Source organism: Aulostomus chinensis, chromosome 7, assembly GCF_037954235.1.
Source record: "Aulostomus chinensis isolate RoL2024-O1b breed Wild chromosome 7, RoL_Achi_v1.0, whole genome shotgun sequence".
NCBI classification, from domain to species: domain Eukaryota; kingdom Metazoa; phylum Chordata; class Actinopteri; order Syngnathiformes; family Aulostomidae; genus Aulostomus; species Aulostomus chinensis.
The window spans coordinates 5,886,952-5,905,834 of NC_141326.1; the positions used below are offsets into that span (position 1 = coordinate 5,886,952).

General features: G+C 39.8%; 1 protein-coding gene across 3 annotated transcripts in view; it reads left to right on the forward strand.

Annotated features, from left to right (window-relative positions):
• LOC147258400 (polypeptide N-acetylgalactosaminyltransferase 18-like) overlaps positions 1-18,883 on the forward strand; it is a 196,271-nt gene that overhangs the window by 151,886 nt on the left and 25,502 nt on the right. For 2 of the 3 annotated variants that reach the window (XM_086208252.1, XM_086208254.1), the window contains 2 exons: positions 47-142; positions 17,339-17,506. In XM_086208252.1, the coding sequence (XP_086064378.1) occupies positions 47-142; positions 17,339-17,506 (264 nt within the window). The remainder of the gene's footprint in view (positions 1-46; positions 143-17,338; positions 17,507-18,883) is intronic. The other variant, XM_086208253.1, reaches the window with a different exon arrangement.

Here is an 18,883-nt window from a genome sequence, read left to right on the forward strand (position 1 = left end):
CATGTTTCTCCCACTCCTCCCCCTCTCCAATCTCTGTATTTTTCAGTTGAAGAATAGTCTCAGAGAAGACCTGTGTTTGGACCAGGGACCCGAAACAGACAACGTTCCAATTATGTATCTCTGTCATGGCATGACACCACAGGTTAGTGGGCTCGTATTCCCTTTAGCTTGATTCATTCTATAAACTTAAAACTCTCGGAAAAAAATTGCTGATCACACACCAGTGTCTTCGGAAAATTTGACAGCCTATACATAACTCCCACAAGGACTTGTTATTTTGAATTAAAGATTATAGCACATGTTGCATTAGAGCAATGTACTGTACTTCTCTGTATTGTCTGCAAAAAGCTGAGGAAATATCAAAGATCTGGAAATACTGCACAGTTTGCAATTTACGGACTGTGAAGACGGTTCAAAATAAATAATTTGGAAATCCATCTACCATTGGAAATGTGAACATATGAATTTAAGGAAGATAATACTCTTTTTTGTGCCCCTGACCAAGCACTGTCATGAATCGCCAGATTTTGTCCTCTTCAAAGGAGCCCTTTTTAAGTTGAATGTAAAACGAAAACCGAACATGAAATGAGCAAACAAAATTAAAATAAACTCAGACATTGGTACAGGAAGAAATGGCAACAAAAGGAGCTTATCTGGCCATGTAGTCTTGAAAGGTTTAAGCCACACACTTTATATGTTGCTTACAAAAACACATTGATATATATTCATATATATGTGTGTGTGTGTGTGTGTGTGTGTGTGTTTGTGTATATATGTATGCTATATATAGTATCTATACATATATACATGTATATAACACATTTTCATATATATATAAATAATTTTAGTTTTGAACACATGGAGTAGTTTGTGTAGTTTGTGTATATATGTATACTATATATAGTATCTATACATATATACATATACATGTATTTTACACATTTATATATATGTGTGTGTGTGTATATATATATATATATATATATATATATATTGTATATATATATATATGTATATATACATAATTTTAGTTTTGAACACATGGAGTATTAATTAGGAAATTACACTCTTTTATTTCTGAAAATTCAAAATTGTGTGGCATTCTGCCACAAATGCAGACCTCAGGAAAGCAGAGTCACAGTGGTCTGTGATTTTTGCAAACAATTTTTTTTTTAAAGGTCCAATTTGTAATAGGTGTCTGGAAGGAAATGCCATCAAATAGTTGTTTTTGGTGTTTTTCCTGGATATCAGATTTTGAAGTATTTGCAGTTAAATATCAAAAAAGTCACTGAGGCGGGTCAGCAACTCTGTCAGCCTCCAGTATATTTAAGGCTATTTGCAAGCGCAGCCCCTTTTGCATTTCCACTTTTTATCACTGTGAATTGTTCTCGAATTAGACATATCAGGAACTCATATTTTAGTTTAAAAAAATGGTTTGCCTAATCACAACTGGACTTAACAACAATCTGCACTCAGCATCCAGGCAACTCTTCAGAGGAACGTTCGACCATAGGTAGTAATGTTAATGTCTTTGACTTTCTATCTGGGTCATACTCAGCACTACAGCATCAGCGGCTGAAACACTTGAATTGGCTTTCTGCCTTGTCCCTCCTGACGTTTCTCTTTTGCATTTCCTGTGTCATGAGCATAATCAGCAGGTGTTGTTGAAGGTACTCTCTTGATGTATTTATTTGGACACAAAACATAGTGATGGTAAGTGTACTGAGCTCTTTTTCTTTACAATAAAAAGCGGAATTCTAGGTGTGCTATTTTGATTAAATTGGGGGCAAAACTCAATCTGGACTTTTTCTACCTTCACTCTCATTCCACATTTATGTCATATAACAATTGCCTGTCTTTTTCAGTGGCTTACAAATGTTAAATGAAGTATTCTAAAATTCTAAATGTAAGATAATGTGTGGAAAGACTGACAATCCAAAAGATTACAACTTAGTCCATAAATACCATTAAGTAACATAATATTGAAGTCACAGAAATGTTTTTGCAAATATAAAGTGGATCTGCACATACACAAACATATTTCATAAATAAAAAAAATCCAGGTGCATTAAACTGTTACAAATACAAATGTATTAAAGAATTTTTGATCATCTTCTTAACATTTACAAAGCCATAAAACACATATGTAAATATATTACTAACATTTACAATTCTACAATTAATTACTCTTAGGCCAGAGTTAATTTCCTAGACATGTGGGTTGAGGAGTCTTGTACATTTGGCACTATCTTATATATGAAAGATACAACTTACTGCTGGTGAAGAGTTCCCACCTTCATCCCTAAAAAGAGGTCTACCAAGAAGTCTATTCTTCACACCACAATTTATTTCTTCAGACCACAATGTATTCATCAAAACAAAGAGTATTTTACTGACAAATCAGTGTATTTGAAATCAAGGTCTTTCTTTACTTTACTGTTCAGAGTTATCCTTGTGAATGTGTGGAAGATGCATGACAGATGCTTTTGCAGGAATCATGAGATTCTCGACTAAACTAGCAGCATCCCGCAGAATAACACATTTTCTGTCATGTTGCGTACATCCTATACCCTGAACTGCCAAAAGCGATTTTATATTCTTCAAAAAATGGACTTTTATTATTATCAGGCCCAGCAATAGCCAGGGATTTATTGTCTTTTATAGTCTATTGGAGAGGCCATTGACTTAGACTCGAACATATTTCATAACTGATATCATCATATGTTCGACCTCACATGCAATTTATCCAAAAAAAAAAATATCTCTGTGGTTAAGATGATGTTGTTAATTCATAACTTTCAGTAAAACAGAGATTAAGTGAATATAAGTGCTCCATCAGGATAGTCAAGTCGGTTTTATTTGTATGGCGCCAAATCACAACAAAAGTTATCTCATGACACTTTACAGGTAGAGCAGGTCTAGTACCACACTCATCCAATGAATTTACACCCAACAATTCTCCATCAGCAAGCACATCCTGCAACAGCGGAGACGAAAACCTTCCTTTTAACAGGCAGAAACGTCGAGCAGACCCAGGCTCAATAGGGACGGCCTTCTGCTTTGACCGGTTGGGGGGAAAGAGAGCAGGAGAGCGGGGCAGAGACAAAGACAGATAATGGAGGAAGACATTTATGCAGAAGGAAAGAGAGGGACAGAGATAAAGAGGGAGAGAAAGGGGAAGACAGGGACTTGAACAGGTGATGCTAAGGGTGGCAACTTGATCCTCTTCAGGTCTGAAGCCTCCTCCAGCAGCAGCATCAGTCAAGGATCTGAGAAGTGGGGAAGCACAAAGGCTCTGGAGGCAAAGGCCAGTTAGTAACACATGTGAGTATAGGAGGACAGAGAGAAGCCCAGTGCATCATGGGAGATCCCTGGCAGTCTAAGCCTATAGCTGCATATCTAAGGGCCAGCCTAAACCAGCCCTAACTTTAAGCTTTATGAAAAAGGAACGTCTTAAGTCTGCTCTTAAATTTTGAGATGGTGTCTGCATCCCAGCTTGAAACTGGGAGACTGTTCCACAGGAGGGGATCCTGATAGGTGGAGGCTCTGGCTCCTGGAATATAATGACAGTAGGCTTCTGCTTAGGACTATGCTTTCTTTGGACAGTCCCCCAGCCTCCCTGGTTTCCCGGCAGCTCCGAAGCAGCCAGGGGAAAGCTAGTCGGAGCTTAAACTAGAAGCTGAGCTAGGGCAGTCCGCACCAGCTGATGGGGGCTGGCTAGCTATAGCGGCTAATTATTTGGATCGACCCAAGCCGCCGCAGGTCCAGTTCAAACTTGCTAAGCCTTGCCTCCAGCACTACAAACAAACTACATTTAACACACTTATGGGCATCACTAAAGAAGGCAGAGGAGTAACTAAACATGTGGCACACTGAGCAGGAGAAAGGAAGGCGGAAGGGAGAAGCCATCGATGGTTTGCAGAGTTAAGAAGGCAGAAAGAGGCAGAAACAGTCGCTACAAGACAGCTGGTCTTTAAAGCTTCTGCCAAATAATGCACACGCTTACCGCAGTACCGTCCGAAGGAAAGATCGTGATTACCTGACAGAAACACATATTAGTGATTACAAACATATCTCATTACTCAGTTTCTGAAAACATAACTCAGTCAGAGAGAGGCAGAAACACCTCCCATCCCATGGCATGCCATGCTCTTCAGAAGCTTAAGGTTCAAAATTCATAAATCACAATTAAGATGTGTTTTCATTCATTGTTCTTGCTGTAGTTTTTTTTTTTGTAGATACATATAATTATGTGTTGTGTCTCATTGGGTCCTGTTTTTTTTTTGTTTGGTTTTTTGCATCTTGACTTGATTTTAACAGATTCTGTCAAGCTGTCATGTTTTATGATTGAGAGGCATTCGCATAAGAGAATGGGCTTATTTCCCCACCTGTGCATACATTATTGGATGAGCATGACCTTTTTAACATCATTGGAATTACTGCTGCAGGAGATCCTAAGGGACCGAAACGCTGTATTATAATGAACTGTAATGCTCAACAAAAACAAAGCAAAGCATGGGATCTTTTACATGATTGAAATCCCCCTTTCCTATGTGTCTGCATCTGAGAAGTTTGAATGTCTGAATCTTCCATGTTAAAAAATGTTTTGGACCCAAAAATTGAGAGTACCTGTTCCATGCATTCCCCAATGTCCTTGCCAAAAGAACATGGGTCAATGGTGTCCTTAGATGCTAATCTGATCATCGTTCAGAGAACTCTGAGTGTTCTGCAGTCCATGTAGGAGATTTGTAATCTCAATGTGATGATAACCCAAAAAAAAACACCTTATAAAAAAGATAACAGAGGCTAACAATGCCTCCATCCATAAAGCGCAAGAGGTCATTGATATCACCGATATTAAGAATGACTTCAGAGTAACAACTGAGAAGAAAAGAAACTACATGCAGAGTGAAACGGCAATGGGACGTTTTTCACATTCATAACCTTTAGGTAGGTTAGTGCATCAAAAAAGGGACTTTTGCAGCAGACTGTGGACTTTGTGCTAGCAAGGAGAAGCTAACTTGTAATGAGTGCACTAGCAGGCTATTGCTGTCTCTGCAGTATCCCACATGGCCATATTCCACACAATGAAGTGTCCCAAAACACAAAAATAAGAACATTATTCTCTTGCTCTACACTAATCAGCAGACATTCTGTCAGCTTGTAGGGATACATGCCATGTATAAAATGAAATTACAGACACTAAACATCTGTGTGTTGTGGAAATGAAACATTAATGCTGGACTTCAGCCAGGCTTTAAACCTGCATTCTTCACATCTGAGTACATTGTCGCAATCAACAATTTCTTGTCAATGCAGCCATTAGTGTTGTTTTAACATTCACTTCTCTTGCAGGTTATTTTGGGTTGTACATTATCTTTCTGACCTGTGAGTTAAAATCGTATCAAATTTATGTTAGACCAAAAATAAAACCAAACCACCAAATCACCCATGCAGGTCGAATGGATTCTCTGCCACCCGTCCGTGATTAAATGGCTCTATCAAGCAGGTGTTTATCAAGTCGCTAGCTTGGAGGCATCATGAGATTCATCATGTTATATTTATAATTTAACCTTTGTGCTTCACGTTAAGACAAAATCTTTCTCAATTGCTAGCTGTGAAGCTTTAACTTATATTTATATTCGAGCTAAACTGGTAAAAACCAAAAAGATGCTACGTGTAAGAGTTCTGAGAGATCATTGATAAGCTGCCTGAGGTTGCTGATGAATGAAACACAGCAGGAACCACTTCATTGCCAACATCAAAGACTCCACTTCCTCTGGTTCTCAATCATGGCTCTATCAATTTTCATTCTGTATTCTTCATTCATGCAGAGAATCCTTTGTAATGCCCCCCCCTCGCTCTCTTATTCCCCATCCAGATCCTTTTATTCAGATTCTTCAAATCCATTTAGATTACCTCTGAGTCCTCTCCTTTCCAAGTACAACCACTCTGTGTGCCTATGTGTGTGTGTGTGTGTATGTGTGTGTTTGCGCGTGTGTGCATCCATCGATGGATGGATGGATATGGCGTTGAATACCCAATAAACTGATGAGTGTCAACAATGCATAACTATCTGCAATTTCCTTTTCAGTCAGACAGAGATGGATATGCTCATGCAACTGAGAGCAAAGATTGTTTGGCAAGCTTTCAGTTAGGAACTTTTTCACATAGGCCAGTAAATTAACACAACTTCTGACCTCATTACTATAAATAGAATCTGTCCTTTTAAAAAATATTGACCAAGTTCTTGATGAAAGTGTAGACTTTGATCTCCCATTTGAATTCAGCTATTGTGCAAACATGTCGGTGTCAATTTTCAGTTTCACGTTCATGATATGTCAATTACAGGGTGTAGTTAAAACTTGTGTCACCAGTGTAAGTGTTGAGTCATGGAAACCAGGGACAGTTGTAACTCTTTAATTTTGAAATGAATCCAAAACATTTTACATTGGAATATTTATGGGTTAAACACATCACACAATACGCTCATTGTCCATCATTTAAATAACAAACAGATAAATATCCCGCTCTCTTTGCTGCATTCCACAGCATCAAACAGCTGACTGCTCAGAAAATACTCCACGTATGGACTCCACATCTTAATACCATTATTGCTTGCTATGACTTGCATATGAAGCAGATACTTCTAATTCAAACCTTTCTTTTTTTGTGAAGGGGCACTGCCTCAATTTGCCTATGACAATAACAACAACGATAAAAATGCTCAATTCATATATTGCCATGCAGTTTTGTTGCCCAATCCCCTGGATCTGTTCACAAATTTACAGGCAAAATGCAGTAATTCTGTCAATGAATTAAGCCCCTTTCACACTGCACCAAAAACGTGGGTCAACACAGGTTTTTTGGCACTCTGAAGGGGTCGACTCTGCATTTCAACCCGCATCAACCAACTCACCAAGCGACCCGGGTGTTTAGCGGCTCAGCCGCAGTGTGAAAAAGGCAACCCGCATCGTTTAGGTTTCATGCGACCTTCCTGTCGCATCCCGATTTTGTCACTGTGCTGCCTGTCAGGATTCACCTGTAGCTTCTTCGTCTCCCTTCCAGACAAGCCAAAAACTCCATCCTCCTTCGCTGCATTCGCATGCACGCATTTTCCAATCTGTGCCGAGTTTGCATGCTTTGCAAAAGAGACAACATTGTAATGCACGCAACGACAACGCTAACGTTCGACTCGACGATGTCCACGTTGTCGTTACCGTGTGTTTACCTCTCAGTGTTCCTGCGCATGTTTATGTGAATTGATAACGTTGTCAGCGCGATGACGTACGAGAGAGAAAAACACAGGCACTAAAACAATGAAGAGGATTATTGGGAACTTTCCCTCAATTGAAATAGGAGAAATGGTTGATATTACGTCAGTAGAACTCTTCCCATCCATATTCTGACAGTCAACATGAACAGCCAATGTAATGAGAATAATGGAGCACCTAACTAGTCATGTGGCTGGAATAAAGTTACAGCCACATCATGTTATGTTGATCCACACAGCACAGATAGATGCGTTGGAGGAGCAGCTTGTGACAACAAATGTGCTAATGTTTGAGCTGCTGCTGTGCATAATTAAATAGGGAGAGGGAGAGATAATGGAGAGAGATAATGCCCTTTGAAAGAAAGTATTAATGAACAGCCCAATTGACAGCCAAATGCAAATTGCAAAAGACATGAGTAAGCATGGTTGGGACTGAGGAATTTTAACAGCTGATAAATGTAATTGACCTGTGTTACCAACTCCCTGGATGCAAAAATTGCTCAGAGACAGCAGTTTCCCAGCTATACACAGTCTAGAGGGACAGTTGAAAAGGAGCTGCAAAGTGTGTCATACTTCAATACTACATCGGAAAAGTGGTCAAATCACATAACAAAACCATATATGAGCCCCACTACCCACTTCAATGACCAAGACTGGAATTTGAAAAGCACATATCTTCAGGAAGTGGTGGCTGCCTTTATTTCTGCCTGAAAGAAGAAGAGAGACTTTGCTCTTGCCCAGGGTGAGTATCATCTACCCCAACACAAGCTGCACACCAGGTGGGGTGAATGATTGGAAGGGTGTTGGAGCAGCAAAAGCCCACCTGCTCAGTGCAGATAAAAGGACTAGGCAATTGGTTGCCACCAAAGTCTGTGTATTAGGCCTTGAATTCACCACTTGATGTCACTGATTCACTTTTTAATGAATCACTTTTGAATGTGTTGTACCACAAACCAAATCTTTATTCTTCAGAATACAGCTTCTGAAGATGTCAGAATATGAAACACAGCTCACAAACGACGTAAAGTTTACGGGCAGGGCATACGTTAATTTAAAGTACGCAGAACAGAAAACTGATGACCTGCTTGATGTGGCAACACTAGTGCTTCAAGGTACAATACATCAAGCCAAAAAAATATATATATATATGACATCAAAATGAAAGCAGAGTCTGAGACACTGGAGGGAAACTAGGACACGTCCACTACAAGCAGAACAGAGAACGCAGGAGGAGGGAGGAGCTGTGTGCTACACACAGAGAAGAAACAATCAATGTGCAGTCCCTGTAAGGAATCATACCCCACCGGCACAAGATTAAATAAAAACATATTTTGAATAAATAAACTAAATAAAGAGAAAATGGAAAAGGAGTTTGATAATTACTTGCTGACACCAAATGCAGACAGTGAAATGGACCCCTTTCAGTGGTGGATGATCCGTTAGAGAAAATTTCAAAGGGTGAGCTGTTTGGCAGAGCACACCAAGCTCTCCCCACTGATACAGTAATATTGTGTTGTGTCATAGGGCAGCTTAAAAACATGAGGCAGTGGACTTGCCTTCCTCGTCCACAACCTGTAGGGTAATGTTCTGTCCAAAACATTGACAGTTTCTTTTGCCTTTTCTTGCCTTTGAGCAATAGCTGATCACCACTGAGTTTATATGGCAAGCTTTCAGATAAGAACATTAACATTTGAAATCTAGTAATAATTGAATGCTGCAATATTTTTTAATCATTATAATTATTATTAAGGATGGACATACTACATCTATACATCTACTTTGACATGTTCAGCATTCAGTCTTCCTGTGGAAACTTCGCAGAGACAGAACCTACTTATGGAGTCAGCAAAGAAGTTAGGTCGGGTTGCAGTGCTGGAAACCAACAAATGACCATCAGAGCATTCATGGATGACCAGACCATTTATCCAAAATCAAGGATAGATATTGGAGGACTTAGTCAAGCTCGTCGATTGGGCAAGGATGGCGTTCAATGTATTGTATGTGACGATCCAGCATTTTGTTTCATTTTGATTCGTTTTATTTACTCATTTCTGTAATAATAGCAGTAGCATGGCTGTACCAAAAACTCCCTACAACCCCAGGCAGATAACATATCATAGGTAGTCAGCAACCAAACCACTGAGGGAGGAGTAGGATTGTCTGCATCATGCTAATATTTTTGTGACAAGGGCAGGCCCAGCCTGGATTGCTCCATAAGGACAAGTTAGAGCAAGGTTAACTCAAACAAGTGCTATGGCATGGTACAAAGGGGGGTTTACAAGGAAGAAGAGGAAAGCCAACATGTCAAGGTGGTAGACATGAACAAGCAGGGCATCTGGACAAACTGGGAGAGCATAGGAGAGAGGGCACTGACCTGGGAGGACACTGGATCAAGTTCCTGTTGTGCTCCACGTATGACACCTGCCTACTCCATCAAACCTCGACATGTATGGATTGGCAGAGAACCCCAGCGGCATTCTCTGCAGAAAAACAGCGAACCTTGAGCATGTCCTTTCCTTGTGTCGGTCAAGTTTGGCATCTTTAAATTCAGGTGGCTACATGACAAGACTCTGACACAAGTAGCTGCGGGTGAGGAGCAACCCAAGAAAGATGGCAAAACAACTTCCAAAAGGCCAAGGTTTCATACATTTTCTCAGGTCATCAGCAGAGACAAGAAGAAATGGAATCCTCCAAACAATTGGGAGATGCTGACAGACTGTAAGAAACAGCTGAAATTCCCAGAAGAGGTAAGCCATACTAGCCTTGGACCCGATATTGTCCTGGTCTAAAGGCACCAAACAAGTGGTCCTTATTGAGCTAACAGTACCCTGCGAAGAGAGAATGAAGGAGGCACACAAACAAAAGCTGAGAAAATATCAGGCCCTCATCCTCAAGAGCCTTCAGAGGGGTTGGAATACCTGGAATCTGCCAGTGGAAGTTGGCTGCAGGGTCTTTGCAGGGCAGGTGATTTTGAGAGTACTCTGATTGCTTGGGATTGTAGGGCAGGCAAGGAAGCATCTGTTAGTCACTATCACAAAGCAGGCAGAGGCAGCATCCTGATGGATCTGGGTCAAACAGAACGAGCAATGGCAGACAACCTGGTCACTGGTTCTGTCCCCCCTGAGATGTCATGGGCTTAAATGGAAGAAATATTGAGGAAAGGCGGTGCACATTTGAAAACCTACACCAGCCACTCAATTTAGGCCCTGTGTGGAGGAAGGTGTCCTCAGGGAGGAAAGGAGAGAGAAATGCCGCTATCTCAGAAAAGGTGCAGGGGCAAGAGCACCAGCAAAGGCAAGTTGGTTACAATAACCATCATCGTATTTTGCATATAAAATATGTTGGGCTGTTATCTTACTTGTTCAATTTTTTTAGCTGTTTAGAACTGTTTGAATCTATACAAAGGGAAGGATATGGAAAGTTTTGTAAACCAAACTAAAGTGTAATGTTGGCCTGATACAGAAGTCACTTATTATAAACATTGTAGGAAAATAAAGAGCATGCCACAAAGTAACCCCTTGAGATTATTTTTTTATTGTTTTCATGTTGCATTTATGCAAGCAAAGAACGTCCATAATTGTATTTTAGGATTGTGGTTTATGCTCTGTGCCTGTGCATCTGTGCAAACACATCCAAGGACCATCTCTGAATTTCATCCATCCATCCAGTTTCTTAGCGCTTACCTGCATTAATCTCTGAATGACATTTAGTAAATATCAAAACCTAGTGTGGCTTTAGACTTTGAGGTGAATGTAAGGCTTGCAAAAGAACTTAAGACAATATTTATTCAACAAAATAGTGAGAAATTACAGTGAAAATCAAGCAGGTAATAGAAATTTCATCTGAAACTTAATATTGATGTAGCCTAGATTGGTTTACAACTGGATCAATACAGATAGAAACTAGACCTTTGAGACTTTTTACCAGCAGTGTGTGTGTGTGTGTGTGTGTGTGTGTGTGTGTGTGTGTGTGTGTGTGTGTGTGTCTGCATGTGTATGTGTTAGCAGCATTATTGTAGTAACAGGAAACTATTCATTATCTGTACCTATAAATAAAGCAACTTTATTGGAGTTATCCTCATTGTCTATGCTCAGATTCCTCTACCTTTTCCTACTCATCTGGATGAACATCTGTGCCAAGAACTTTGCGCAGCTTTCAGTTTAACGGTGTGTTTGTGTTGTCTTCTCATTACTGAAGCAGCTGGCTGAGGGAAACACCAGTGATCAGCCTGTCTAAGGACATCCCCTGCTGTCCTCAAAAGGAGTTTATACAGTCTCTTTCACATAAACGTAGCAAACACATAATATTACATATTGAGGCCACAAAAAATATATGACAAAAATTAGAAAAAGAAACATATACATACTGTAGCCATTACGAAAACAATCTTGAATTACATGGTACCTTGAAGGGTGCAGACCTCCACCAAAACAAATAGCCCGAATCAACCCCTGCAAACACAAACACACATACACACACACACACACACACACACACACACACACACACAAATTATAATTATAAAGCCATTTAGTAATCTACATTTTCAAATAGATAATAGATCAAGAGTTGTTGAGATCAGATCTATTTATCATTCTAGTATTGTTATACCACTGACCAGAATGTGTATTGAACAACACCACCCCATAGCAGCACTGAGCAAAAATTCAATTCACACTGTTGTATATATACATTGTATCAAGTATTTTGTCAAATAGTGTTGTTTTTGACAATTTACTGTGGACTTGGTGTAACCCTCAATTCAGATCTGAATTTCAATAGTCACATAAATATAAAAACATCCTCAGAGTTTATGACAAAACAGGATTTAGAGAAACTATTGTAAGCTTTTATTTCGAGCAGACTGTAATGGTCTGATAACAAATCTCTCTATTAACAGACTGATACAGCTGTTCCAGAATGCTGCAGCCAGAGTTGTAACCAGGGTCAAAAAGCTCAGCGATAATTCTGGTTCTTGGCCTCCATTCTCTCAAAGAATCAACTTCAGCATTTTACTGCAATTCCATGTATCCCTTGAGGGTTTATGTCCAAGACACATAACAGACCTGCTCATGCAATAGGAACCTTCTATACTTTGAAGGTCAGCTGGTTCTGGACCACAAGTTGTTCAAAGAGTCAGAGTAAAAGGTGGCTTAGTTTCTCATTTAATAATTCTAACAGACGTGCAACACCAAAAAATATCACCTTCTTGGCAGAAGCTGTAATAAGTAGAAAGCACTCAGAGAGTGCAAACCTCCAATAAGGAGAAAAATACCTCAAATGGCTGTATCCTGTGGCCAAATTCCAATTGCCTCTGACTCGTGCTATCTTTCAGCTCTGCTTGTGTCAGTGATGAGTGCATTGGCAGATGCCAAGTCTTCTCTCCCCAAATTGTCCAACACACGTGCTTTGCATCAAATGTGCATCAGTTGCATGTACTTTGCTAAATGAGGCCCTACTGGCATATGTGGACACAGCAGGTACAATGTGTTTAGGTAAAAGTATTTGTGGTAGTTTTTAGGATCCAGAGGATTGCCTATTACTTTTTGATACATCATTGCAATTTCTCATTAGCTTTTGAGATATTCTGCCAACAATTTTTAAAAAGGGATTGTGCAATTCCAAATTAAATCAAAACCTAATGGGTTCTTCTGTAGATCATGGCCCATCTACCCTTCAAATTGCAAAGAAATGAGTTTAACGAGAGGGCAGCACAGTCGTACAGTGGTTCGCACTGTCGCCTCGCAGCAAGAAGGTTCCGGGTTGAAGTCCCGGCTCGGGCACGAGATCTTTCTGTGTGGAGTTTGCATGTTCTCCCTGTGCCTGCGTGGGTTCTCTACGGTACTCTGGCTTCCTCCCACAGTCCAAAGACATGCAAATGGGGACTAGGCTGATTGAATACTCTAAATTGACCACAGGTGTGGCTGTGAGAGCGAATGGTTGTCTGTCTCTATGTGTTGGCCTTACGGTGGACTGGTGACCTATCCAGGGTGAACCCCGCCTCTCGCCCGAAAGCCGCTTGGATAGGCTCCAGCCCCCCCGCAACCCTTAGCAGGATAAGTGGAAGAAAATGGATGGATTGATTGGAGTTTAACAAGTTTTTGTTTGCATAATCCTGCTAAAAGACAGACAAATGACACTAAGAAATCATGAATCCTTGGCCAAGAATTTATTTATGTCAAAATAAGTCTTGTTTACATAAAGGCTGTCCAATTATGGATCATTGTTGGAAGATCTCTCTCTGTGCTTGTTGCATCTTTCATACAATATTACTTATTGTGTCTTTTTAGATCAAAACTGACACATCGCATCATGGGTAGAAGAACGCCTGCAAGCAAGACTTATTCCTTGGTGGTGTTCTTCTACCCATGCCTGTTAATGTATACATGTATCAGGAGAGATTGGTATCCATCTAACACAGCACCATGATAATCCTTCTATTAGAGGTTTTAGGAAGCCATGATGGGAGAGGAGATAACGTTAAGCCTTCTTTTGGGAGTTGAGTATCAAGCTATTGACTCACATGCAAGTTTCAGCACTTTTATTGGTGTGCATGCACTGAGAAATAAAGCCCTACACATACTCATATTCTCATTCACATCTATGTGTGCTGCTATCTTTCTTAAAGCTGCCCTGATTTGTTAACAGTGTGTCTCCTATCACTGAAGGTCAAGTTTCATGATGGCATAGTGGTTAGTACTGTTGTCTCACAGCAAGAAAATCCCAGGTTTAAGTCCTGGTCATCCCAGGTCCTTTCTGCGTGGAGTTTGCATGTTACCCCCATATCTATGTGGGTTTTTTCCAGGTGCTCCCTTCTCCCACACCATCAAAACATGTAGCTTAGGCCAATTGCTCCTGACCAAGGTGCTGGCAAAAGATCTGGATGGTTCACTGGTTTACTGCTGTAGAGAATGGGTTAAATGCCGAGGATAAATTTTGTTGCACAATGTACACGTAAATCTGTCTTTTTCCATTGTCTGTCTTTGTCTCTGCTCCACTCTCCTGCCCCCCCCACAACCAGTCAAAGCAGATGGCCATTCCCACTGAGCCTGGATCTGCTCGACCTTCCTGCCTGTTAAAAGGGAGGTTTTCATCATCGATGTTGCAAGATGTGATTGCTCATGGAGAAAAGTTGGGTGTAAATTATTTGAAAGAGTTTTTGTGCCAGACCTATTCAACTAAAGTGTCATGAGATAACTTTTGTTGGGATATGGTGCCATACAAATGAAACCGACTTGACTTGACTAGACTTGACACACTGCCAGTGTGTCCAATTGGTTTGAGCTAGGCCATTTCTTTGCTTTATCCTCCATTATGCACATATTTTAACTTTTTTGTCTGGATCCCATGTTAACCTTGAACCTGCTCTTTTCATTAACTCTTTTCAGCTTGTCTGAGATTCTTTTGTCAGGATTACATGTCTGAATTCAATTGAAATTCTTCAGCTGCTTAAGGTGTGTTTGATTTACCTCAGATATTTTGCAAGCTTCAAAATTGGGCCAATATTTGCATTCATTAGTATGCCTACTTTCTGCTAATATGTAACCAGCATCTGCATTTTTTTTCCCATGACCTCTCTTCTTCATTGCATGCCAGTGAACAGTTCTTCCTTTTTCCTCTGTTTTTCCAATTCAATTTGGTCAGTCACAGGTTACCTTTTTTCAAAACATTTAAAGGGAGAAGGCTTTTTAGAGGTGCAGAAAGTGTTGGTGGAGTCGAAAAAAACAAAACAAAACATTAAGAAATATCAGGACTCCCTCCTTTTATGACAGAATCATCAATGAACATAGGCTAAAGCTTGACATTTACAATGGGGAAATATTTCAAGTATTTTTGGTTTCTCTGCATGATTATAAGGATGCATAAATTGTGAAAAGATCAATAAATGACAGATAAAAGAAAATAAAATGGGAGATAAAAGCAAATAAATAATATGGTAATTACTGTGTAAAAAATACTTAGAAATCCACAATGAAAAACTGTATAGATCTGTGTCAAAGTTACAAATGTTGATAATTATAAGCATTGAAATATGAAGTACTAATGGTACTAATATGAAAGAAGGTTAACATGTCTGAGGATGTTATACTTACGAACTGTCAAGAAAGTATTGTAAGAAAGACTGATGAAAATGCAAGATTGTTTGGTAACCATATTAAGTGCATCACCACTGTGATGTAGGGATTATAATTCAAGAAGTGCTGTTGTTTCGTCTTTCTTTGTTCCTTCGTTAAACTTAACCACTACACAGCACATATCCCAAAAATGCCTTTTTTTCTATTCCTCTCAGTTCATTATACACACAGTCCAGTTGCGGTCTTCAAAATAATGGTTTGAGTCAACTGTTTGCTTTTTGTCACATTCCAAAGGTTTGGATTTCCCTTGAAGTCTCTAACACAGATTAATCAATTGTTGTTTTGGCCTCCTGAAAGATCAATTGTGCAAATAGATTTGTTGTTGAGGAAAGCACGGTGGTGCACTGTCGCCTCACAGAGAGAAGGTTCTGGGTTCGAGTCCCGGCTCGGGCACGAGATCTTTCTGTGTGGAGTCTGCATGTTCTCCCTGTTCCTGCGTGGGTTCTCTCTGGTACTCTGGCTTCTTCCCACTGTTCAAAGACATGCAAGTGGGGACTAGGCTAATTGGATACTCTAAACTGACCATAGGTGTGACTGTGAGTGTGAATGGTTGTTTGTATGTGTTGGCCCTGCGATGGACTGGCGACCCGTCCAGGGTGAACTCCACCTCTCGCCTGAAGGCCGCTTGGATTGGCTCCAGCCCCCCCCCCCCCCCCCCCCCCCCCCACAGCCCTTAACAGAATAAGCGGTAGAAAATGGATGGATAAATGGATTTGTTGTTCAATTGCACGTGAACCAAAAAAATTGTAGTTTTCGCCACATCACATCTGAGACTGTTAAATTTATGTTCGTACTTCTAGGAACAGGCCTTGAAGCTCTTCTGAATAAAATTTACCTTTGTAACTATTGTGTTGTATTCAGATGAAACGCAAACTGAATTTTAACTTTGCATCATGCTACTCGTGTTAATTTAATTTGCAAGGTTACTTGTTACGTTACTTGTACAGTTAAAGCAAAATAAGGAAATACAATCAAGTGACAAATATCTGCCCTGCTCATCTGTAAAAGATGTACTTTGTCTATGTTGATACATTATTTCTTTCATCATTTTTGTCCATCCTCAAACCAATGTCACCATTTGTAACATCAGAAGCCCCAGATTTGTCTCCTCCTGTAAAACCCAACAATGGATGAGTGCTCCCTCCAAATTAGACTTCACTGGGATTTAGTTACAACAAACGGATAATGTTGAAATAAAACCGTGATGCAGATTTCTACCGAGCATCGTACTTGTTCAGGGCTGTCTGCAAGATGACAAATAAACAATTTTCCAAATTCTCACTTTCTGAATTTAGTTTGGCTCTGGCAGTAGTAAGTTTAGTTTATTTCTAAATGAACTTTTCACTAATGTTCAAAATTTTCTGTGAATGTTGTGGAGGAAGGTATTTGTTTCTATTCACATCTTTACATAAACTCGGAATGTACTTACCCTACAAAAAATAATTACATCACATCTGAGGACATCTGAAGATCTGAAGACAACATTATACATGTTTGACAGGTGTACTGTAGTTCCTGGAAAAAAGAAATTCCCAAGGCTTACTGTAACTTTTCAGAATTTTAAGGCCAAAATGCACAACTCACAGAAACACAGTCCCCTTGTGTAAATTCCCATGGATGAGACCAAATGAATTTCTTCAGTTCAACTTAACCATCAGTCTAAAATCACAAAGAATTGATGCTTTCAGATTTTGAGTGTTTGTTGTTACAGACGTCTAATTGCTATCAAATAATACAACAGTCGCCTTAGACTGCAGCATCTCAGTAAAGACATTCTTTCAAAATCTGCCTTGGTTTTGCAAAGTGGGCTATGTACAAGACTTTTTGTTGCTAAAGCACAATGTTTTCCACAACTGCACAAAGAGCAATTCTGAAAACCTTCTGTTTATAGGCCATGTCATCATGAAACTTCTCCTCTACTGTTTCCCAGCAGAATGTGTACTACACCAGCTCCCAGCAGCTTCACCTGGGAGTGCTGAGTCCAACCATTGATGATGATGACAACAAGTGTCTGGTGGACGTCAACAGCAGACCTAGACTGCTGGAATGCAGCTACGCAGCTACCAAGCACATGAAGCTCACCTGGACATTCACTCCGGTAAACACCACACAGATGAAGTTGCACAGTTTTAATACATGAACTCCAGCTGTGTTTTGTGTATATACTGGCTCTTTCAGCTCCTCGAGAAGCTTTTAATTTCACTGGTTTGGTAGTTGTTTTTTCTACTTGTAGATTCCTTGTGATTCTTGTCAGTAGGACCAAAGAACATTACTGCCCAAAATAATTACTTTTTTTATAATGCCCTTTTTATTTGATCTTGATATCTCTTTTGATTTTGTCAGGGTTAGTGTTTTAATACATTGTCATGTTCTGGCCCAAGTCCATCAAGCAGCAGACCCTATTTTGAATTCATTACTTTTATACATCTTTCTTGATTTTTATCTTGAGGCTGGCACATTGTTTGTATTTTTGTGTTGCTTTTTTGTTTTTTTTATGTTGTTGAAATTTGGATTTGTTTTGATCTGGTTTTCAACAATTTACGGGCTTTTTTTCTCATTTGGAATAGTTTGTGAGTCAGTTTACAAATCATTCTTCCCCACAATTTCACTGGATTTCTTCTCTGAAAATGCCATAAGTATACTGGCTTAGAAACAGGCAAAGGAACAAAATGATCTTTTTTTAAATGACAGGAAAGCAACATTTCTATATATCATTATTAAATGATATGTTCAAAGGTCAGATCGGTATTCTATGTCAGATTTCTTGTCTATACTTTGAAATGAAAGCAACACACAATTTCTCATTTTTGCTGAGGACGTTGTGGATGGCCCTTAAGGACCCCTGGGGTTGCTGGGAGCCAACTTTGAGAATATTAAAGCATAGATCCCCCTCCCACTGTTTTATGTGATGGGCATTTTAAAAGCACATCTACTTTGAATGGATAATGAGCTTCCACAAAGCTACAGTTTCTGACTTTTAACAACCCTCTGTCTTATTTTTAATCTTCACACTTTTAATGTTGTCTTAGAATGTGACAGATAAGTAGAGGGAGCTGGATAATTAGTACAAAAAAAGACACTAACATTCCTGCCTAAGGCATTTCTGTCTTGTGTGTGTGCATTCATTGCTTTCTCTGCAAGTGTGCAGTTTTTATCACAGATAGGAGACTGAATAACTCCCAACTATGATTTAGAGCCTCCCTCTTTTTCACTCTCACTCATCATCATCTGGCGTCCTTCAGAGACAAAGTCCTTGCTATCCTTCAACTCTTCAGTTTCCTCAGCAGGCCTCTGGAGCCACTGGGCACACTGGCAGGGGATTTATCCCCTTATTAGAATCAGCGAGCCTGGAATGTCACTTCAAACTTGTGTCAAAAGTCAAAGAGAGGAAGCCCATTACACGCATCCCATGGGGGTTTCAAAAAAAGGGTTCAGTTTTCTTCAAAGATATTGGGAGAGGTTACTTAAGGCCTGA